This window comes from Palaemon carinicauda, chromosome 22 (genome assembly GCF_036898095.1).
Source record: "Palaemon carinicauda isolate YSFRI2023 chromosome 22, ASM3689809v2, whole genome shotgun sequence".
In the NCBI taxonomy this organism is placed as follows: domain Eukaryota; kingdom Metazoa; phylum Arthropoda; class Malacostraca; order Decapoda; family Palaemonidae; genus Palaemon; species Palaemon carinicauda.
Window position 1 is genome coordinate 1250564 of NC_090746.1, and position 24623 is coordinate 1275186.

A 24623-nucleotide genomic window follows, 5' to 3' on the forward strand; every position below is an offset into this window, starting at 1 on the left:
GATATAGTACTTTCAACTTAATTCTCTGGTATGCTTCCATCAGGACGACATGGCCGAGCCCAAAAAACGGATTTTGATCAAAGCAAAAAATCTATTTTTGGGTGAGATTGCCATGTCGTCCTGATGGACCCACCCAAAACTAGTGTATCTGCGGCTATTCCTGCTTAAAGACAAGTAAAGGAATGGCGGCCGGTAGTAGTAAGGATAGAAGGTCCTCCGGGTACCTAGATCGGCACCCCTTTCTTTCGCCACTTTTCCCCCTTACATCAAAGAGTTAAATCTATTCGGGGTGAAGATTGCTATGTGTCGTATCTAAAAAATACGTCCCCTGATATTATGCGATATCCTTAATTGGATACCCGCGCCAGGAGTTAGAATCCTGGAGACCTTCGGTATAATTCTCCGGGAGTATCACTGTAGCAAATATCCCTTAGAAAGCTACCTAAAGGAACCTTCCATCAGGACGACATGGCAATCTCCCCCAAAAATAGATTTTTTGCTTTGCTCAAAATCCGTTTTATCCCTGCCTCTATCTTTTTAACTGCCTTAGCTACATCTGAGGATGGATAAAGGGAGGGAGTGTTAACTAGGTCCGAGTTTCTCAAGACCAAAGCATCTCTAGGGGACAGCTGTCTGGATCATTTAGTTACGACAGCCTTGTGCCTCTTCAGAATGCACTTTCCCCAAAGAAAGACATTCTGATAAAGAAGGAACTCTATGGCTTTAGCACCTGATCTTGAAAGTTCCTTGAATTGTTCCTGTACATGATCGTCTTTGAGGTTTCGTGATACGGCAAAACCCAATAATGCCCAGACCCGTGGTCTTTCCACGAGCATGCTTGTATGGTTGACATGGCTGCTACCTCCTCCATATTAGCCAGTTCCAGTCCTGAAATTGTGGCGAGTAGATTCGGTAGTCTTTCCACCGGTACTAATGGGACTAAGTTAGCCACATCAGGATCAATAGAAAGAGGAGTCTGAAAGGCACCAGAGTTAATGTAAAAACATTCCTAGCGTGACAGAGCTAAGGGAGGAAGCTTTGAGGATCTACTCTCCTTTAGCAAGTTTTCTGTAGCAGAGACTTGAGTATTCAGAAAGTCGAAGTGTGTCCTTAGTTTGGTTAGAAAAAGCCACATCAAAACTGAGTCTGGGGCTCTGAGACTGAGGGAAGGTAGTGTTGATAGTGCACTGTCTGTTAGGGGTCTGCACTGAGAGGCTCATCCAAACCCCTTAAACGGCGGATGAGGCTCACAATTTTGATAAAATGAGAGACTTCAGAGCTAGATACCGGGGCCTCAAAAGGGAGTACAGTACATCAGCAGAGCTTGCACTCTCACTTGCAATAAGGTTATCCGGGGAGTCATCAATGGTAATGATATCTTGATGAGATCATTCCATTTTAACGAACTCATAATCTTTCCTCTAATGTCCTTCCTCTCCCTTGAGTATTGACAGGAAGAGGAGTCGGAGAAGTGGGAGGATTTAGTTCACTTCCATCGTAAGAACGTTCGCCTCTATATCCAGAGCGGTAGGCAGAGGAGTTGAAGTCTCTCTAAGAACTCGATTTGTGAGGCGAGAGAAAGTTCTCAGCACTTTGCCAAATAGGATGCCTACAGTGAGAACCACAGAAAGGGAGGACACTTTTCACGCCCCTTATCCTCTTTCTGTACCTGCAAAGAATTATTGAAAGGGAATGAGGTTCCATAGAACATTTATCATTATTATCATGATCGTCAGACCAAGTGCTAGAACGAGGTCTATCTAGAAGATTGGTGGGTTTGTTTTTAGCGTAAGACACAGGGTTCTTATTAGGGTAGGGTGAGGTTTTGATTCCTAGCCAATTATCTCGTTCATTTCTAGCCGAAAGTTTATAAAACACAGGGGAAACTCTAAACTAATGTGGAGAGGATCTACTACATCCTCTAAAGTCCGGCAGGCGTATAGTCACATTCTTCCTAGCATCACTATGACACGGAGGAATAGCTCACACGTCAAAATGGCGTAGCATTAAGCGATGTCATGACACTTAGAGGCGACAACTTGCCTCGACCTGTCGGCATGCATAGACTGCAGGGTAATAATTTCACGTACAGATAAGGCGGTGCGCACAGTGACATCTTCCTGTTTAGATACAGCGGCATATTCAAATTTGTTAATCTGAACGTTCGGCCCAACTGAATTCTTCAAATAAATTCTTGGTAGGGCAGAATGAGTGACACACTATTTCACAGCATTATTAGGCTTTGAAGGAGAGGCCTGCTTTGAGCATGAAGGCATTGTCAATTCTTGTGGGGGTGGACGCAGCCAAAGTGGTCTGACCACCTTCATAGTAGAAATGAAAAATCTCTTTATTCCTTCCTGGCTCTTTTCAGAGGAGTTTTCTACCGAGGCCCCTAGGCGCACGAGGTGGGCCTTGCTCATCAAGAAGAGTTGGAGATTGGTAATCAGGATATTCCAATAAGGCTGCCTCAGTACAGTGGGAAATGACAGGCTAAAATCTAAGGTCCCTCCAGAAATGAGGAGATGCTTTCACTGTTCCGACTGGAGACACTTCTAAAGGGGTCAACATCCTATCCGCATAGTCTAATTGATAAATATAAATATCCACTCAGCACACTCGTAGGGAGTGAGGGAGATCTAGATATAATAGAATAATCAGGGGGAGAAGCATCTAACAGATCCGGCTCAGGGAGCACAGCGGCCATAGCCAGGGGATCCGCAATAAGAACAAGATCAATCTCATACTGCACATTATCAACACTAGGTGATAAAATGTTAAACAAACCCATCTTACACTTCTCACTGCTAACAGGAGGGGAATGACCTCTCTTAGCTTGTTTCTTACGACGAGAATGATATCTATCCCGCTGGGAGGATGACCACTCCCCACAATACTCATATAGAAATTCCACAAACAACTTTTACCTCGCCACGATGGACAAAAGGGTGAGGATCCACTTCTAACCGGCTCATGAATGTACCCCAGGGCGACCATTTCATCCAGAAAAGGAACGCATCAAATACGAAATTCAATAGTTATGTCGAAAAGCTCCCACTTGTAACTCACAAAAAATAAAGTACTGTACGCAAGTGACAAAGAATGTCAATGACACAAAAGGCACAAGCACCATAAGGGTAAGAGTAGGCGATGGGGTTGTCTGATCGTAGAAGAGAAGGAAGGCAAGTCCGACCTCCTTCCCAGCTCGAAGTGCTGTGAGTAAGTGCTTCTTTACAAGTGGAGCGCACCATGTGCAGCAGTTCCCCAGCAATGCAGTATGACGTAATCTACAGATTTCTTTTTCATTGGCCGTAGAAAATGAAACTAGAAGTAACCCCATATAAATGACTCGGAATATTGTATCCGCGTAGGAATAAAGAATTTTTGTTTATTATAACTTATTTTTAAAAAATCACTTTACAGTGACTTTTAAATGGGCATCACCTCATTTTAAATACATGTTCAAACAAATTGTGAAGATAAGGCATTCAGAGGACTGTGAAGAATCACTTGAAGAAAAATTATTTTCCAACTTTATAAAGACAATCACTCAGTGACAGGAAACAACAACTTGATACAGAAAAAGCCAAACAACAATTACATTTCCTAATCAGCAAAGTACCAACAAACACAAAGCCATATACCGTAGCGTACAGATTACAATATAAAAATAAATAAATTACTAGATTTTACAGACAGCCTAAAGGCTCTAAAGTACAGTACATTGCATTACTGAGCAAATATTGTATTTATAATATTGATATTTACTTATGTACTGTAGCGATACAAATATCTCTTAAAATAATTCTTAGACAAAAATTATTTCAATTCTTATCAAAGACCATTGCAGTTCTTCCTCGAAGGCAAAGCCTTGACGATAATTTAGATTAAATATTCCCTTATCTCTTCCAGTGGTTTAACTCATTAGTTGACTTCTTTTGGCTGCAATGATGGACAATCAGGAAAACTTACAATACCACTTTGATCTGAGTAGATGGTGATCTCCATGTGGTCAGATGAAGATTGAGAATGTTTTGGTCTTGTAGGCGGCAGTATGACTGTTAAGAGAATATCTTTCCTCTTTAGCAGAATGATTAGTGACCCCACTATCAAGAGACCACATCTATTTGAACCACTCTGAGTCATCTCTGCCATAAGAGAATTTCAGAACTTGTCTACTACTTGATGAGAATCATGAAGAATGGGGCAAATGCTTAAATATAAAAATTTCTTTTAGTCATTTGTATTTTTCCTAGCTATATTAACCTAAGTCCTTCATGTATGGAATATTTTTCAGCACAAAAGATGGATGGCCGTTGAATGGTTTAACTTGTGACCTTTTGGCTCAGGATTGAGAGGGTTGCTTGAGGAGGTAAACATAATATAAAAGACTCAGGTTTGTATAGCTACGAAAAATACAAATTACTTGAAAAAAAATTTGTGATTTGTTCCTACCCGGATACAAACCATCGTCCTTTATGTAGAGACTCGGTGCTTGGTGGGTCAGAAGTCTATCTAGAACAAAACTGGTAACGTCATTTTCTTCCCTGGAAATGTCCTTACCTTGTACCACATAAGAGCAAGGGAGATTACTCCAACAACCTCCAATCTATATATCATTAGGATAAATAGGCTGCTAGGGCTTGGCCTGTCAAAAAATATTAGTAGATAGTCAAATGAGGAATCCCTTTCCCTCAAGGGGGATCGCATTCTGGAATAATATACCTTGCATGTGACGACCAAGGGGTTGGTATATATTTCATCATCCATCCCCTCATCTAGGGAGGATGGAGGAGATCTTTTCTAGGTTCTAAAATTGGAGCTCAAAAGTGTAGATTGCCAGCATCAAGTCAAATCCAACGGGTACCCCTTCAACTATTCGTCCCTAAGACTGGGGGCAGCAAGAATGTAGCCAGTTATTCTGTCTTCATTCCAGACTTACTGTATAGCTACAAGTTACCATATACAAGATGCTTACCGTCCCTGTAAGAGATCTGGGCCCGCTACACCCCTACTCGAGCCCACCATAAAGGCATCAATCGGCTTGTAAGTACCAATGTAGGATGAAAGCCATCTGGCCTACTGCAAGATTCCTCTCGAAGACAAGGGTGAGACCTAGCCCATGACTTTACGAGTTCTGGTCCAAGATGGAACCTATAATTTCTCAGTAGTTCAGGCATATACCTTATAGATAGACCCCCAAGTCAGAAAGATTGTTCGAGACACCTCTTTCTTGGTTCTGCCCATACTAAGGAATAGTCGCTGACACTCAGGTCTGAGGTGTCGGGTCTTTTTCAGATGGAAGTGCCAAATCCTCACAGGGCAAAAGGTTCCTCTTCTCCATGCCACTCCACGCTTCACGTAGAGATGGGATGACCTGGGGTCGTGCCTGGCAGGAACCGAGTGTAGCCAAGTGCCACGGCACTTAACCAAGGAGCTCCCACACCTCTTAAAGAGGGAGACTAAGGTAGAGTGGCCATGTCACTCACCTCACCTCTTCGACGAATAAGGCAGCAGAGACAGTTTGGTGCGTCAGAACCCTGACTGAAGCTTTGTCAAAGGCTCGGATGAGGTACCAACACAACATGACTGTTAAAAGCAAAACTGAGCATAGGTATTTCCTATAAAAAGGAGATGTTTATCCCCTTCTGTCTAAAGATCATGCTCAAGTCCAAGTGGTAGCCTTGACAGCCACTAATGAGAGGGACTTTGACCAGCCAGGAAAATGTGAAATGCCATGATCTGGTCTAGAGATGATTAGACTCGAGAAGAATTCCTTCTATAATACCCATCATTGAGAATATCTCACTTCCTTGGAGGTGAGCACCAAAAGAGTTCCTTCGGGATGTTGATAAGGTAGAACAGGAAACCATTCAGCATAAGGTGTTCTGGGAGCCATCAGAATCAACCCAAGATCCTGCACAATCTCACACATTAGATTAGCTGAGGGACCAGGGTTGAACGATCACAGGACGTAACCCTCCAAGTGATCCCATGGGTGTTGGAAGGCTACTTAAAATATAGACAATGGGGTTGGATAGGAGGGGAATGGGCAAAACCCAGGGTGCTTCCTGTCTAACTACTGTATATGGCGACCAGGCAAATCCCCAGAGAACCCTCCAAGCAGAAATCTCTTCCCGGTGCTGCAATGTAGGGACCACTATGACTCTACAACCTTCTCTTGACTACTGGGTGGGCGTGCTAGCCCATTTCACTTGCCCGGATTGTGATTGGTTGACAAATCCCCAGCATAGAATGCCATCCCGAAATGTATTTACTTCGTTACCTCATAAAGGTAGACGAAAGCCAATATGGTGATGGTGTTGCACCAACCAACCAGATGCCTCGTCAACTATCTTGTAAGGCTTGCAGTGCAATGAAGGCTGCTAGCCCCAGGACATTAAAGATCAAATGGTTCTTTTGCCCATACCACTGAGACGTCCCTGTTGTTCTGGCGTGTGTCCCTCCCTTCCTTCAACATATCCAAGAACAGTGCATGACAAGAAGGCGAACGAGGGTTCCTCATTAACCTAGAGTCGAGATTAAACCAAGCCTCCTGTCCCATTGGCACATGGAGGGATGGCTATCTGTGGTGGCTAACTAGTGGTTCTTCAAACAATATTTTTAAAGATCCCTAGCAAAGGCCCTCATTTGAGGCTTGAGCTTCCCCAAAGAGGAAAGGTGGCCAAGAAGATTCTGCCCGTGCTGTTTAAGTTCTGTATGACAGATTGAACGCACTACCTTCTCAGGCCTGCCGATGCAATTGTCTAACAGATCAAATGTTGCTATCAGCATGCCCAAGTGCATTGACCTCTGCTTGAGTAAGAAATTCGACTTTCCTCAATTATCACAATCCCTAGATCATGACAAAGCAGAAAACCAAACTCGATTCTGTCACTATTGCCACAAGATGGAGACCAGGTCACCCACTTGAGGGATAGATCCATGGTCATACCTATCCCTTGAGGTAAACCCAAGCTACTACACAGATGAACATCTAAAACATCTGAGGAGCCCACAGGCCTGAATTAGTACATTAAACCATAACAGAAGGGAGGTGCTAACAATGGACTGAAGCATGGGTGTTAAAATTATGTGTCCTTCAGATCCACAGAAAGCCAGAAATATTCCTGATAGAATTCTTCGTGCAATACCCTCCAACATACCTCCTACCTGTCTGCAGGGCCAGGGTTCTCAGGAATGTCAGAAAAACGGATGAGAACTATCAAGAAAAGAGAGAAGGAAGGTGGGGGCAAAAAACTGATGAGGGAAGGAAAGTGGTGGGGCTAATAGCCCACACTCACCACTTATAACTAACTACCTCAGTTCAACGGACATTCCAGCACTGTTAAAGACATTCCCTTATTTTAAAAGATGAAATAGTTTATACATGAGTAGGAACAAATATACGAGAATCTCACCTTTCATTCTTATTTTGCGACACATATTTGCTGGGACACCTCGTAAATGGGGTAATTCCTCTGCTAAACTACAGTCTTTTGGGTTTGCAGTGGAGTTATCAAATGGATCACTACAAAATGGATCTAGCATACTGTTGCAAAACCAACACTTGATACCTGTAAATAGAAAATTGTATGTGAACAAAACACTTATCTTGATAGTTAAGCATTTCTGAAAAAATAATAATGATAATTGCAAAAATGTTTACAAAATTTAGATATCAATTAGGCATTAAAAAAAAAATACCATTAAAATGGCTTCAAAACTTGTTTGTCAAAAGTGCTTCAAAAGTTTCTTAGTAGACATACAAACTTCAGCATCATATGATAAACCATTAATTTATTTTATAGACAATATCAACCAGTGTGAATTACAACAATGGATAATGGTGCGGTTACTTGTTTTACACAAGCTCCCTAGTCTTTCATTATAAATGGCTACACAATGCCACACATCAGGCTTTTGTGAGCCTATCATCATTAATCATTATCCTCATCATTATCATTATTATTATCATCAATGTTATTATTACTGTTCTAGCTAAGCTACAACCAGAGTTGGAAAAGCAGGATGCTATAAGCATAAGGGCTCCTACAGGAAAAACAGCCCAGTGAGGAAAGGAAATATCTAAACTACATGATAAGTACAGTAATGGACAATTAAAATAAAATACTTTGAAAATAAATCTTTATATATATATATATATATATATATATATAAATAAAAAAAAAAAAATATATATATATATAAATATATATATATATATATATATATATATATATATATATATATATATATATATATATATGTGTGTATATATATATATATATGTATATATATATGTGTGTATATATATATATATATATATATATATATATATATATATATATATATATATATATATATATATATATATATATATATATATATATATATATATATATATACATATATATATATATATATATATATATATATATATATATATATATATTTATATATATATGTATATATATATTTATATATATATATATATATATATATATATATATGTGTGTGTGTGTGTGTGTGTGTAAGCTATAAAAACTTTAAACAACCATCCGGAACATAAATAAAATAGAATAGTGTGCCCGAGTGTACCCTCAAACAAGAGAACTCTACACCAAGACAATGGAAGACCATGGTACAGAGGCTATGGCATTACCCAAGACTAGAGAACAATGTTGTGATTTTCGAGTGTCCTAAAAAAGCTGCTTACCATAGCTACTGTAGAGTCTCATATACCCTTACCGAGAGGAAAGTAACCACTGAACAATCAAAGTGCAGTAGTTAACCTCTCAAGTGAAGAAAAATTATTAGGTAATCTCAGTGTTGTCAGGTGTATGAGGACAGAGAAGAATTAGGAAAGAATTGGCCAGACTATACGGTAATGTGTAGACGAGGGAAAAATGACCCGTAAGCAGAGAGAGGGATCCAATGTAGTACTGTCTAGCCACTGGCCGGTCAAAGGACCCAATAACTCTCTAGCAGTAGTATCTCAACAAGTGGCTGGTGCCCTGGCCAACCTACTACCTTCTATGTTTCATTTTAGTTTCCTTTTTCAGTTGTCTACAACCTATAATGTTTAGTATGTCGCTTTTTAAGAAATAAAAGTAGTGTTTTGTTTTAATGTGTGTGTGTAAAACTAACAAGAACTTGTGACGCTCAGATTCAGATTCTAAATCTCTCTGTTCCTCAGTCCAAAGCAATGTTCTACCTCGTTTCAGTCAATAAGAGCATAAAATAAAAGCTCTTACAAATTGAAAAATGATAATTTGTCCTAAATTGTATTTTTCCTAGCTATACAAACCCGTAATCATTTAATATAGGGATTCGCTTAAGCTCAGCTGAAACAGCAGAAGAGAAAGAAAACCAGGCAGTAGTGCTGATTGGTTGGCTGGCGGTATGGGGCGGAACTTAGCTCAAACCCCCCCTCCCCCATCGCCAGCCCGCTTTCCTCATTCAAACGCTTTAGGCTCAATATGGAACATGAGAGGGGTGGTAGAGGCGGGCATTTATATTAAATGATTAAGGGTTTGTATAGCTAGGAAAAATACAATTTAGGACAAATTGTCATTTGTTCCGACAGGATATACATGCCTCATAATCATTTAATAATGGAAGACTCACAGGTTAGTGGGAGGTCTGCCTTTGCTGCTTGTGGACAGCTAACTGCCCGGATACAGACCTGGTCTCGAATAAGAGCAGAGGACTAAATCCATCTACCCCTGTCTCTTGACCCGACATGATGATGGTGGGGACTGAGAGACTGGGATGAGCATCGCGCGACCTGAGAGAGTGAATTTAAGAGAGACTCGACCCTAGGGTCACAGTGACTGGATGAACCTCCAAAACCAAAAGGCAAAGGGTTTATACATCCACCATCTTCCCTGCCTAGCAGAAGACGGGGGCAGAATACATGTGAACAAACTCTAGCAAACTTACCTGGGAAGACTTGTCTTGATGTAAGGAACTCCAAGGGAGGAGACAGAGAGAAAGGCAAATCACATGCAGACTGCTTTCACACTGCCAAACAAACCATAAAATCAAGACGAGACTTCCATGTCCCGGAGGAACTGGATAGGTCAGACAATAGCTTGAGCCGCTACCACAGGGCCAAGAACAAAGGTGTCAAAGGATTTGTGCATAAATTCCCTCAAGTAAAAGGCCGTAAAAGTGGTCTGGTGTTTCCAAATGCCAGCCTTCAGCACTTGGCCCACTGCAAAATTTCTCTTGAAAGAGTTTGGGGGCAATGCCCCTGATCTCGTGAGCTTTAACCCTCGCAAGGGGCTTGGACTCTTAACCCTGGATAGGTACGCTCCTCGGACACCCCTTTAAGGGTATACTCGGACGCGAACGACCTCGACGCCAAAAAAAATTCTTGAAAAATCAGGTTTTACAGTAACCTCCTTTATTCTTTTGCCAAAAAAAACTTCAATGAATGCTTAAAACAACTGTAAAGATAAATACTACTCATCTGCAGAAAAACTATTTATTATAAATATTTTAAAAAATTAAGTAGAAAAAAAGACCTTACATAAAAATTCATAAAAAAAAGTTTATACATATATACACAAATCCTTTTAGGAATTGATTCTTGAATGTTTAGGACACATCTTGATGTATTTTGGATGAAGTCAGACCCATGGAGGTGAAGATCTGAAAAGAGAAAAAAAGGGTAACTTTTTTTGGCCAAAAAAATTTGTCCAAATTTCATGAATTTTTTTGGGTACCCAAATGAAATAGGAAGTGGCTAATTTTTTTAGGGAATAAACATATGTTATCCTAAAATAGAAATATGTAAAAAAATCTCATTATTTTGTAAATTACATTTATATCAGGGGCCATATCTAAAGGTAATTTTTTGAGTACTTAGAAATTTCGTAAAAAAATACATATATTTAATATATAATATGATATTTATGCAGGTAAAAATATACCAAAATATCACAAATTCTATAGGGAACAAGAATATATATAGATAGGGCAACTTACGCTTCGGATATGTCCACAAAATGGCCGCCAACCACACTGACTCAGACTCCCTAATCTGCCACTTGAAATGTAGGAAGGGTATGTCAATTTCAAGGTGTTATTTACTAATCTAATTATTCTTGGATATGCATAAAAATTGTATGGTGGGTTGCTGGATAATTGTCGATTATTTTACGACTATAAAATTAAAATTCTGACCCAAAAAATTTATTTTTGAAGGGAAATAAAATCGAAAAAAAAAAAATGTAAAAATGTTATTTTTATTAGTAAAATAAATTTTTGAATATACTTACCCGATAATCATGTAGCTGTCAACTCCGTTGCCCGACAGAATTCTATGGAGGGATACGCCAGCTATCACAATACTAGAAGGGGGTGTATTTACCAGCGCCACCTGTGGCCAGGTACTCAAGTACTTCTTGTTGACACCTCCTCAATTATTCCTCGGTCCACTGGTTCTCTATGGGGAGGAAGGGAGGGTCGATTAAATCATGATTATCGGGTAAGTATATTCAAAAATTTATTTTACTAATAAAAATAACATTTTTCAATATTAAACTTACCCGATAATCATGTAGCTGATTCACACCCAGGGGGGTGGGTGAAAAACCAGTGTACAAGACTAAAGGATAGCTAAGTATCCCGTATTTCATATAATCAGTTATCCACAATAACAATGAAATAATAAGTACCTGGTAAGGAAGTCGACTTGAACCGTTACTCTGCCTTTAATAAGATCGTCTTCCTTACTGAGCGCAGCGTTCCTCTTGGGAGGCTGAATCAACTCAAAGGTGCTAAAGTATACAGGGCTGCAACCCATACTAAAGGACCTCATCACAACCTTTAACCTCGGCGCTTCTCAAGAAAGAATTGACCACCCGCCAAATCAACAAGGATGTGGAAGGCTTCTTAGCCGACCGTACAACCCATAAAAAGTATTCAAGAGAAAGGTTAAAAGGTTATGGGATTATGGGAATGTAGTGGCTGAGCCCTCGCCTACTACTGCATTCGTTGCTACGAATGGTCCCAGGGTGTAGCAGTACTTGTAAAGAGACTGGACATCTTTGAGATAGAATGATGCGAACACTGACTTGCTTCTCCAATAGGTTGCATCCATAACACTCTGCAGAGAATGGTTCTGTTTGAAGGCCACTGAAGTAGCCACAGCTCCCACTTCATGTGTCCTTACCTTCAGCAAAGCAAGGTCTTCTTCCTTCAGACGAGAATGTGTTTCTCTAATCAGAAGCCTGAATAGTAAGAAACTGAGTTCTTAGAACTTGGAAAAGAAGGTTTCTTGATAGCACACTATAAGGCTTCTGATTGTCCTTGTAAAGGTTAAGACCTTTTTAGATAGTACCTAAGAGCTCTAACTGGGCAAAGTACTCTTTTCAGATCATTCCCCACCAAGTTGGACAGGCTTGGGATCTCGAACGACTTAGGCCAAGGACGTGAAGGAAGCTCGTTTAGCAAAAACCGAGCTGCAAGGAACATGTAGCCGTTTCAGATGTGAAAACAATGATCCTGCTGAAGGCGTGGATCTCACTTACTCTTTTAGCTGTTGTCAAGCACACGAGGAAAAGAGTTTTTAATGTGAGGTCCTAAAAAGAGGCTGATTGGAGAGGTTCAAATCTTGATGACATAAGGAACCTTAGGACCACGTCTAGATTCCAGCCTGGAGTGGACAACCGACGTTCCTTTGAGGTCTCAAAAGACCTAGGGAGGTCCTGTAGATCTTTGTTGGTGGAAAGATCCAAGCCTCTGTGGCGGAAAACCGCTGCCAACATACTTCTGTAACCCTTGATCGTAGGAGCTGAAAGGGATCTTACTTTCCTTAGATATAACAGGAAGTCAGCAATCTGGGTTACAGTGGTACTGGTTGAGGAAACTGCATTGGTCTTGTACCAGCTACGGAAGACTTCCCCTTGAGACTGATAGATTCTGAGAGTGGATGTTCTCCTTGCTTTGGCAATCGCTCTGGCTGCCTCCTTCGAAAAGCCCCTAGCTCTTGAGAGTCTTTCGAAAGTCTGAAGGCAGTCAGACGAAGAGCGTGGAGGATTGGGTGTACCTTCTTTACGTGAGGTAGACTTAGAAGGTTCACTCCTAGAGGAAGAGTCCTGGGAATGTCGACCAGCCATTGCAGTACCTCTAAGAACCATTCTCTCTCGGACCAGAGCGGAGCCAACCAACGTCAGCCGTGTCCCTTAGTGAGAGGAGAACTTCTGAAGTACTCTGTTGACAATCTTGAACGGCGGGAATGCATACAGGTCGAGATGGAACCAATCCAGCAGAAAAGCATCCACGTGAACTGCTGCTGGGTCTGGAATCGGAGAACAATACAACAGGAGTCTCTAGGTTATCGAGGTAGTGAACAGATCTATGGTTGGCTGACCCCACAGGGCCCAAAGTCTGTTGCAAACATTCTTGAGAAGGGTCCACTCTGTGGGGATGACCTGACCCTTCCGTCTGAGGTGATCTGCCATGACATTCATATCGCCCTGAATGAACCTCGTTACCAGTTAGCTTTCGATCTAAAGACCAGATGAGTAGGTCCCTTGCGATCTAGAACAACTTCCACGAAAGAGTCCCTCCCTGCTTGAAGATGTAAGCCAGGGCTGTGGTGTTGTCAGAGTCCACCTCCACCACTTTGTTAAGCTGGAGGGACTTGAAGTTTATCAAGGCCAGAATAACCGCCAACAACTTCTTGCAAATGATGTGAAGTGTCCTTTGCTCCTGATTCCATGTTCCCGAGCATTCTTGTCCGTCCAAAGTCGCACCCCAGCCCGTGTCTGATGCGTCCGAGAGGAGACGGCGGTCGTGTTTCTGAACAGCCAAAGGTAGCCTTCCTTGAGAAGAAAGCTGTTCATACACCACGCGAGAGAAGACCTCCTCTCTTCGGAAACAGGAACTGAGACCGTCTCTAGCGTCATGTCCTTTATCCAGTGAGCAGCTAGATGATACTGAAGGGAGGGGAGGTGGATTCTCCCTAACACGATGAACAGGGCCAGCGATGAAAGTGTCCCTGTTAGACTCATCCACTACCTGACTGAGCATCGGTTCCTTCTCAGCATGCTCTGGATGCATTCTAGGGCTTGGAAGATCCTTGGGGCCGACGGAAAAGTCCGAAAAGCTCGACTCTGAAGATCCATACCCAAGGAGACAATGGTCTGGGATGGAACGAGCTGAGACTCCTCAAAATTGACCAGGAGGCCCAGTTCCTTGGTCAGATCCATAGTCCATTTGAAAATCTCCAGACAGCGACGACTTGTGGGAGCTCTTAAAAGCCAGTCGTCTGACGGAGCCGGACACAAGATCATGATACTGCTGCACAGTCTGTGAACTGTCAATCATGGGCAAGCGAGGAAGTACAGTGACAACCCGAATCTGTCTAGACTGTCTGGGTCGTACAGACAACTCCTTAACGGGTTGCTGAGGTTGCCGCACTGCGTCACAACAAGTCACTTCTGTTGGTTGTTGAACGTCTTCCCCGTGACACATTGACTCCGTAAACAAAAAATCCTCTAACAAGGACTAAGCTTGGACTGCATGTCATGCAACACAGCTCAAGGTCTATGGGAGCAGGTGTGGTAACAGACGGGATTAGCGACTGAAGTGGAACCATAACCTTCCCTGGAAGCATGTTATGCTTAAATAAAAGTCCATAAGAGGTTATGCAGCTAAAGGCTCCCTCCAAATGACAGAGTCCTCAAGGGAATATCAGAAGGAGGGAGAAAAGAACTTTCTCATCTACAGGGACCTTATCCTAGAAAAGCTAAGTTCTCTGAGTGAGGGTTCACTGGTGCAAAAGCAGCAGACTAGAAGGCAACGTTATGAAACTGCTTGACAGTCTAGTGAGTTGGCAACAACCCAAGATGTGTGACTGAGAAGCATGCGGTAAGGTATGCAGAGCATGATGTATGCAGAGTATGCTGTATGCAGAGCATGCTGTATGTAGAGCATGTTGTATGCAGAGCATGCTGAATGCAGAGCATGCTGTATGCAGAGCATGTTGTATGCAGAGCATGCTGAATGCAGAGCATGTTGTATGCTGAGCATGTAGTAAGCAGAGCCTGCTGTAAGCAGAGCCTGCTGTAAGGAAAGCAGAGCGTGTGCATGGCGTTTAACATTTCTCAGAAATTCCATGACCAGTGCTAGAGTGCTTTATGCATGCTTGCATGGGGTTTAAAAATCAACATAATGTTTACCTTACATTCATAACTCATGATTCATATTTTTGCCATGGTTTGAAAATGGAGGTAAGGTATGCTGAACAGCAGAGTCAGAACGAGCTGGAACAACAATAGTTGTGGTTTCCTCTTCAAGACTCTGTTGAGGGAACACCTGAGGCTCAGTCTGCAAAGGCTGAATAAAAGACAAGCAGAAGGAAGGCGCATGGGTGGAGGAGGCTGACTCCTAGCATGAGTGGTTGAACCCAAGGGTTGCGCTTGCTGAGCGGTTGGCGGAAGCGGAGTAGCAAGTTCCAGTTCCTGTGGTGTGAGCGGAGCGCGATGAGGAAGAGGCTGTGCAGAACAAGGTAAATGTCTCGCAAGCTGAGGCTCCTGAGGCGCAAGGCTAAGGTGTTGTGGTGCTTGCCTTGTGGAGGGTTGAGCTCGCTGCAGCGAGAGCTGAGGAGACTGACTCATGGACGGGAGAGGTTGTTGTACCTCAACCGAGTGCTGCATCACTGGTGGAGCAGCAAGTGGAGGCGGAGGAAGAGAGGTATAATCCTCCTGATCCCATTGTAAAGGTTGCCTTAAGGAAGGCGGAGGCTGAACACCACTGGGAACAGCAAACTCAGCACGTGGCTCAACATCGTACGCCTGGCAGGTGGTACTGCGATCAGGCGGAGCGAGCGTAGGCGGAGGGAGTGTAGGCGGAGGCGGAGGAGCAACACTCTCAGCCCGACACTCACGCATCAAGTCCGAAAGCTGTGCTTGCATGGACTGTAGTAGAGTCCACAACATCGTACGCCTGGCAGGTGGTACTGCGATCAGGCGGAGCGAGTGTAGGCGGAGGGAGTGTAGGCGGAGGCGGAGGAGCAACACTCTCAGCCCGACACTCACACATCAAGTCCGAAAGCTGTGCTTGCATGGACTGTAGTAGAGTCCACAACATCGTACGCCTGGCAGGTGGTACTGCGATCAGGCGGAGCGAGCATAGGCGGAGGGAGTGTAGGCGGAGGCGGAGGCGCAACACTCTCAGCCCGACACTCACGCATCAAGTCCGAAAGCAGTGCTTGCATGGACTGTAGTAGAGTCCACTTGGGGTCGGCAGAAACTACAGTAGGCTGAGGTAAAGCCTTAACAGTCGAGCTCTGTTGTGGCAGAACCTTACTCCTCTTAGGCGGAGTGCATTCAACTGATGACTGAGGAGAGTCAGAGCTAACCCAATGACTGTGAACTCTAACTTCGTACGTCTGGCATAGGTCTGGACTTTACGTTTAAAAGGTCTTGAGACCTGAGACCAGCGTTTTCTCCCCTAAATTTCTTCTGCAGACGAGCAAAATAAGGGCTCAATCGTCTGCGGGTGGAAGTGACGGTCTCGGTAAGACACGCCCACAACCACCGAGGATACTTCTGTGCGCCGATCAAGGCCTGCTGAACCCTTCTGCCCTTCGACATTGCTTCTCCCCTGGGCTTGGGAGCTTGCAAGAGGTCCCGGACTGGGAGGACGACTGGCGCGCACAAAAGTACCCTCACGCACAACACTGACATACTTTGCGCTAATCACTTATCACTTTGATTTCTGTTTGCACTTATTTCACTGAACTCGAAACTTTAAGTGGTTTGTACCTGAAACACGCAATTCTATCCTTTCTCAAAAGTTAGTAATTGCGAAAACAGAATTACAATGTAACAGAAAAAATCTAATGAAAGATAATTCAGTGGCTGGAAAGAGACTAAACACTAGATCACTCTAGAAACGTTTAGTTTCTTCCCCTAAAGAGACTAGGGAGAAGAGCAAAAACGATAACGACGTTACTCGTACGCCTGGCAGGCTTGAATGAAACGTTTATCCTCTTTCTCCCTCCGTCTCTATCTCTCTCTCTCTCTCTCTCTCTTGACTTAGAACCTGAGAGAAGAGCCCAATCATATATATCGTTAAAACATATTATTGTTAAAGGAAAAAACTGAAAAGTTCCTTTATTAGGATCAAAACCATTAAGTTAAGAAAGAATGAACAAAACGCTAGACACGGTAACTCTTACTGCAACGTGAAACCGTGAACATTCTTTCTCTATCGTAACGATAGAGTGCAAGTTGAACGTTCTGAACGTCAACAACTGCAGAGACAAAACAAAACGTTAGTTCAACTTTGAAAACAGTACGAGACTATCAAAGAAATTCTTTCAAACTCTGTGGCGGAAATAGCATAATATGTTAACAGGTAAAACCGAAATGACGGGCTCAATGTTAATTAACTTCGGTACCAAGAAAAGACCGCCTACTATTAGGAAGGTCGAATATAAACAAATATAAAAATTAATTTTAATAAGTTTATAATAAAAGGAAGTTAATCGAAGAGGCCTATAAGAGGCGGAGAGATATAAAATAAATCTATAACTTTTGTTAAGCAAAATTAAGAAAGAAAGTCTATACTCTCTTAGACACCAACACTTCCGTCTAAGGGAAGGGTCGGCCATTGAAAGGTGAACGAGAGTTCATACTCTCTTCGTCACCATAATTAATCAAATTAATTCCAAAAGCTAACTAAGCTAATATAGAAGTTTCCAGTAAAGCGACAGCCGAAATCAAAGAGAAATACTTCACCAAAGTCGTGAAAATACTCCAAGAACATAAGCGTATCCCAGAACGTCTTGCCGGAAGCACGACAGAGGAATAATTGAGGAGGTGTCAACAAGAAGTACTTGAGTACCTGGCCACAGGTGGCGCTGGTAAATACACCCCCTTCTAGTATTGTGATAGCTGGCGTATCCCTCCATAGAATTCTGTCGGGCAACGGAGTTGACAGCTACATGATTATCGGGTAAGTTTAATATTGAAAACAATATATTTTAGCTAAAAAAATTTGATGATATTCAATCAAAAAAGAAGTAAACAAAATTTTCCGACAAATAAACATCTAGAGGAATCATTACTCTGTGATAGTTCCTTAGTACGTAGTAATTTTGAAAGAAATGGGAAAAAACGAAAAAGTGGCAATCGCAGGAAAATCGAACACATACCTATATATACGCCATATCTGGCTAAAAATAAAGATAGGCATGGGTAGCCAGATCATCTAGAAACACTTCCCAACACTATAAAAATACAAGTTTTGCGACACTACTTGCCAATTCCTTACGGTAACAAGACTAAGCAAAAAAATGCAAAACAAATAAAAAGGGGCACTCGCGGAAAAATGGCCAACATTCTAATATACGGCATTTCAGAAAAAAAAAAAAATTTCAGCCACGTACTAGGCAAACCATCAAGGCACATTTTCCGACAAATAAACATCTAAATGAATCATTACTCTGTGATAGTTCCTTAGTACGTAGTAATTTTGAAAGAAATGGGAAAAAACGAAAAAGTGGCAATCGCAGGAAAATCGAACACATACCTATATATACGCCATATCTGGCTAAAAATAAAGATAGGCATGGGTAGCCAGATCATCTAGAAACACTTCTCAACACTATAAAAATACAAGTTTTGCGACACTACTTGCCAATTCCTTACAGTAACATGACTAAGCAAAAAAATGCAAAACAAATAAAAAGGGGCACTCGCGGAAAAATGGCCAACATTCTAATATACGGCATTTCAGAAAAAAAAAAAATTTCAGCCACGTACTAGGCAAACCATCAAGGCACATTTTCCGACAAATAAACATCTAAATGAATCATTACTCTGTGATAGTTCCTTAGTACGTAGTAATTTTGAAAGAAATGGGAAAAAACGAAAAAGTGGCAATCGCAGGAAAATCGAACACATACCTATATATACGCCATATCTGGCTAAAAATAAAGATAGGCATGGGTAGCCAGATCATCTAGAAACACTTCCCAACACTATAAAAATACAAGTTTTGCGACACTACTTGCCAATTCCTTACGGTAACATGACTAAGCAAAAAAATGCAAAACAAATAAAAAGGGGCACTCGCGGAAAAATGGCTAACATTCTAATATACGGCATTTCAGAAAAAAAAATTCAGCCACGTGCTAGGCAAACCATCAAGGCACATTTTCCGACAAATAAACATCTAAATGAATCATTACTCTGTGATAGTTCCTTAGTACGTAGTAATTTTGAAAGAAATAGGAAAAAACGAAAAAATGGCAATCACAGGAAAATCGAACACATACCTATATATACGCCATATCTGGCTAAAAAAAAAGATAGGCATGGGTAGCCAGATCATCTAGAAACACTTTCCAACACTATAAAATTATAAGTTTTGCGACACTACTTGCCAATTCCTTACGGTAACATGACTAAGCAAAAAAATGCAAAACAAATAAAAAGGGGCACTCGCGGAAAAATGGCCATTCTAATATACGGCATTTCAGAAAAAAAAAATTTCAGCCACGTGCTAGGCAAACCATCAAGGCACATTTTCCGACAAATAAACATATAAATGAATCATTACTCTGTGATAGTTCCTTAGTACGTAGTAATTTTGAAAGAAATGGGAAAAAACGAAAAAATGGCAATCACAGGAAAATCGAACACATACCTATATATACGCCATATCTGGCTAAAAAAAAAATAGGCATGGGTAGCCAGATCATCTAGACACACTTTCCAACACTATAAAAATATAAGTTTTGCGACACTACTTGCCAATTCCTTACGGTAACATGACTAAGCAAAAAAATGCAAAACAAATAAAAAGGGGCACTCGCGGAAAAATGCCCAACATTCTAATATACGGCATCTCAGATAAAAAAAAAGACATGCACGTGTTAGCCCAACCATCAAGGCACACTTTCTAACACATAAACATGAAAAAAAAATCAATAATATACGGCAATTCCTTACTACATAGTAAATTTTTACAAATATTGAAAAAAAAACAGATTTTGGCAACCGCAGTTAAATACCCAATATACCAATAACTACGTCGTATCTGACAAAAACAAAGTCACGCATGGGTAGCCAGATCATCTAGACACACTTTCCAACACTAAAAAAGCAAAAGTTTTACGACACTATTTGGCAATATCTTACGGAAAAATGACTTGGCAAAAAAAAAAGAAAAATGAAAAAGGGGCACTCGCGGTAAAATGCCCAACATTCTAATATACGGAATCTCAGATAAAAAAAAAGACATGCACGTGTTAGCCCAACCATCAAGGCACACTTTCTAACACATAAACATGAAAAAAAATCAATAATATACGGCAATTCCTTACTACGTAGTAAATTTTTACAAATATTGAAAAAAACAGATTTTGGCAACCGCAGTTAAATACCCAATATACCAATAACTACGTTGTATCTGACAAAAACAAAGTCACGCATGGGTAGCCAGATCATCTAGACACACTTTCCAACACTAAAAAAGCAAAAGTTTTACGACACTATTTGGCAATATCTTACGGAAAAATGACTTGGCAAAAAAATGAAAAAAAATGAAAAAGGGGCACTCGCGGTAAAATGCCCAACATTCTAATATACGGAATCTCAGATAAAAAAAAAGACATGCACGTGTTAGCCCAACCATCAAGGCACACTTTCTAACACATAAACATGAAAAAAAAATCAATAATATACGGCAATTCCTTACTACGTAGTAAATTTTTACAAATATTGAAAAAAAAACAGAAATTGGCAACCGCAGTTAAATACCCAATATACCAATAACTACGTCGTATCTGACAAAAACAAAGTCACGCATGGGTAGCCAGATCATCTAGACACACTTTCCAACACTAAAAAAGCAAAAGTTTTACGACACTATTTGGCAATATCTTACGGAAAAATGACTTGGCAAAAAAATGAAAAAAAATGGAAAAGGGGCACTCGCGGTAAAATGGTCCTCGTGGTGATGAACGACATTTTAACTAAAAAAAAAATCATGCACATGGTAGCCAAACAATCCACCAAGACTTTCCACAACTGATAACCTATACAAGTTGCACCATTCTACGACAATTTCATAATACGTAATAACTTTGATAATTATGCAAATTACCTTAGAAGGGTAAACTCGGTCGCGCTCGACCCCGACGCGTCTCAGAAATCGGTTAAGGAGTACAGCTACAGCAATGCACATCTGGACACTACTAGAGCGTGTAGGGGAGACACCTACGGCAGGTCGATCACCCACAAATTCAGTCACGGGGGTGAGTCACGTGAGAAAAACCTCTTTTTTTTTTGACGCTCGGGGTCGCGGACGACCCACCGTACCGTTCCAGGGTTAAGGAAGTCTCATACGCCTTACGGATGGTTTCACGGAACCAGAAGGATATCGTATTCCTCGACACCTCCCTCTTGGCTCTGCCAGTGCTAACGAAGAATCGTCGACATTCAGGTCTGAGATGTCGAGTTCGCTTAAGATAGCGCCGGAGACACCTGATGGGGCAGAGAAGCCTCTCACCTGAACCGCCACTCGCTGCATCCGGTAAGGAAGGAATAGTGAAGGCCTCGAACCTGGGATTGCGGATCGCTGGGTTCTGAGTCTTGGCCACAAATTCTGGGACAAAACTCAAGGAGATCTCCTTCCAACCCTCTGCGTTAGTGACATTACAAGAGAGGCCGTGTAACTCCCAGACTCTCTTCGCCGATGCTAAGGCTAGCAGAAAAACAGTCTTAAGGGTCATGTGCCTGCCTGAGGCACGGTTGAAGGGTTCGTACGGAGCACGAGTAAGAGACCCGAGAACTAAAGCGACATCCCACTGGGAAACTCGAAGTTCACTCAGGGGACATGACTGTTCGAAGCTCTTAATGAGCATAGAAATCTCCAGGGCGTTGGAGATATCTATGCCCTTCAGACGGAACACCATTGCAAGGGCAGACCTGTACCCTTTAATGGCAGAAACTGAAAGGACCTTACCTCTGCGAAGAAAGACTAGGAAGTCTGCAATCTGACTCGCAGAGAGTCGCGAAAAGCCTCTCGTTCTGAGGAGATGCTGGATAGTCTCCACGCGTGAAGTCTGAGCGACTGCACCGCCTGGTGGTACCTGTTCGACAAGGGTTGCCGAAGGAGATTGGGCCAGTGTGGTAGCTCTCTCGGTGCCTCGACCAGGAGCGACAACAGATCGGGAAACCACTCCATGTGTGGCCATAGTGGAGCAATGAGAGTCATCCTGGGTCCTGGGGTAACTAGAACCCTGGACAGGACTGCGCGAAGCAAGTAAAAGGGGGGAAACGTGTAGCAATCCAGTCGATCCCAAGGATGTTGCAGTGCGTTCTTGAACGCAGCCCTGGGATCTGGTACTGGAGAGCAAAACACGGGAAGCTTGGCGTTGTGCCGTGTTGCGAATAGGTCGATGCAGGGTTCTCCCCAGAGGTCGAGTACTCGAATCGCGACCTAAGGGTGAAGAGACCATTCTGCGACTTAGGACATCTGCCAGAACATTTCTCCTGCCTAGAATGTACCTGGCTGCCCACAGAGACCCCTGCCTCGTCAACTGCTGCAAGGGACGTGAGAGCGTGCCCCCTTGCTTGTTGACGTACGCAATCACGGACGTGTGTCGCTCATCAGCACTACCGAGTGCTCTCTCAAACGGGCCTGGAAATGAAAGAGAGCTCTTGAGACTGCCATAATTTCCAGCACGATGTGCAAGTTTTTCTCCTCTTCCGACCACACACCTGACACGACTAAATCATCCAGGCGTGCACCCCAACCTCCCGTGAACGCGTCTGTGAACAGACGGAACTGAGGTGGAGGAGGGTTTATGAGAAACCCTCTCATGAGGTTCTCCTCATTTAGCCACCAAAGGAGATCCTCCCTTACCTCGCGTTCCATGAGGACCGGACGAGAGGGAGGATCGGTGACTGCCGACCACTGCTCCTTCAGACACCACTGAAGAGAGCGGAGATGGATCTACCCGAAAGGAACGAGCTTCTCCAGCAAGGAGAGGTGACCTAGAAGAGCTTGCCACTGGAGGGCTGGAAGTTGTTCCTGCGACAGGAACGGCTGCGCAACCTCTCTGAGTCTGCTGATCCGTTCTTCCGAGAGAAGAACGTGAACTGCTGCCGAGTCGATCAGCATTCCCAGATACTTCACCTTCTGCTTGGGAATGAGGTTCGACTTCTCGTAGTTCACCATGATCCCCAGATTGCGACATAACTGCCAGAAGCGAGTCTCGATCCTGCATCAACTGCTCCTGCGAAGGAGCAAGAATTAGCCAGTCGTCGAGGTACATCAGAAGGCGGATGCCCCTCGAGTGAGCCCAAGCTGCTACTGTCGTGAACACCCGCGTGAACACTTGGGGAGCTGTGCACAGTCCGAAGCACAGGACTTTGAACTGGTACACCGTGCCTGATGGTTAACAGCACAGTACGAACTGTCAGCATCTTAATGTAGTTTGCTGAACAAACTTGTTCGATGGCGAAAGGTCGATGATTGGTCTCAAACCTCCTGTCAGCTTCTCGACAAGGAAGACGACAATAGAACCCTGGAGACTAATCGTGTACAAATTCTAGCGCATCCTTCTCCAATATTTCCTGGACCTCCGCCTCCAAGGCCAGAGCCTTCGGAGATGCTGGAGCCTACATGTGGAACACTACTGGATTGGAGGATGGGGGGGGGGGCCCATGAAGCACGAATAGGAGCTTGTACCCTTCGCTAAGGGTCAACACTACCCATTCCTCGGCCCCGAGGTACTACCACATCGCCCAATGGCACGATAGGCATCCCCCTACCTTTGGCAGCATGGGAAGGGGAAAGCCAATCTCAGCGTTTCCCATTCCCTCGTTTGCCCCTGTTCTTTCCCCGACGTGGAGGAGCTCCCGACGAGGTAGGCTGAAAGGTCTATTTGGGGGCAGAACCCTTCTCAACAGGAGCAGCAGGAGCACGACCAGCGATACCCTTGCTACTTTCTGTGGGCTTGGCCTGACTCGGCCTGGCTGCGGACGGTTTCGCGGAACCAGGTCCCGAGAAACTCACAGCCTGCACCAGGTGGATAATGGAGTCCTTTGAGTCGAGGCGCCATTCATCCTGCGCGGCCCGAACTTCCTCTGGCGGAAAGAGAGAAGTTGCAGCTATAATAAGTGTGTTCCTGAGTGCCAAGGCCTCTCCTGAACCAATTTGTCTCACCAAACGAGCGGCTAGTGCCTTGCGTTTTTTGAGGATCAGATTGACATACTGGATGGCATACAGGGTAGCAAGCTGGTCCAAGAGAAAAGCAACAGCTTTCTCACCAGACAAAGCCAGGTTCTTGTACTGCTCCATGTGTTCGGGGGTAGCAAGCTTGGTGTCCCGCGCTAACACTGTGGCCATACCATACCAGTGGTCGAGCCACAAAGCAGCAGTAAGAGCAGCTACAGAGATGGACTCCATAGTTGAAATCTCAGAGGCCGAGAAGGAGACACACTGGGATTTCAAGCTCTTGACCGAGGAACCCCCAGCAAGCGCTCCGACCGCAGGGTCGAGAGGGAGAGGACAAGGCACAGAAGACTCTGTGACATAGTACCTCTTCTGTCGCTGGAGTGGTTGAGGGAGCTTGTTCGAACCTTGGC

The 24623-nt window shown here is 43.1% G+C and overlaps 1 protein-coding gene across 1 annotated transcript in view; it reads right to left on the minus strand.

The window, feature by feature from the left end:
- Window positions 1-24623, minus strand: part of LOC137616265 (UPAR/Ly6 domain-containing protein crok-like) — a 69640-nt gene that overhangs the window by 17888 nt on the left and 27129 nt on the right. The window contains exon 2 of the mRNA XM_068345884.1: window positions 7419-7574. Coding sequence (XP_068201985.1) covers window positions 7419-7574 — 156 coding nt within the window. The remainder of the gene's footprint in view (window positions 1-7418; window positions 7575-24623) is intronic.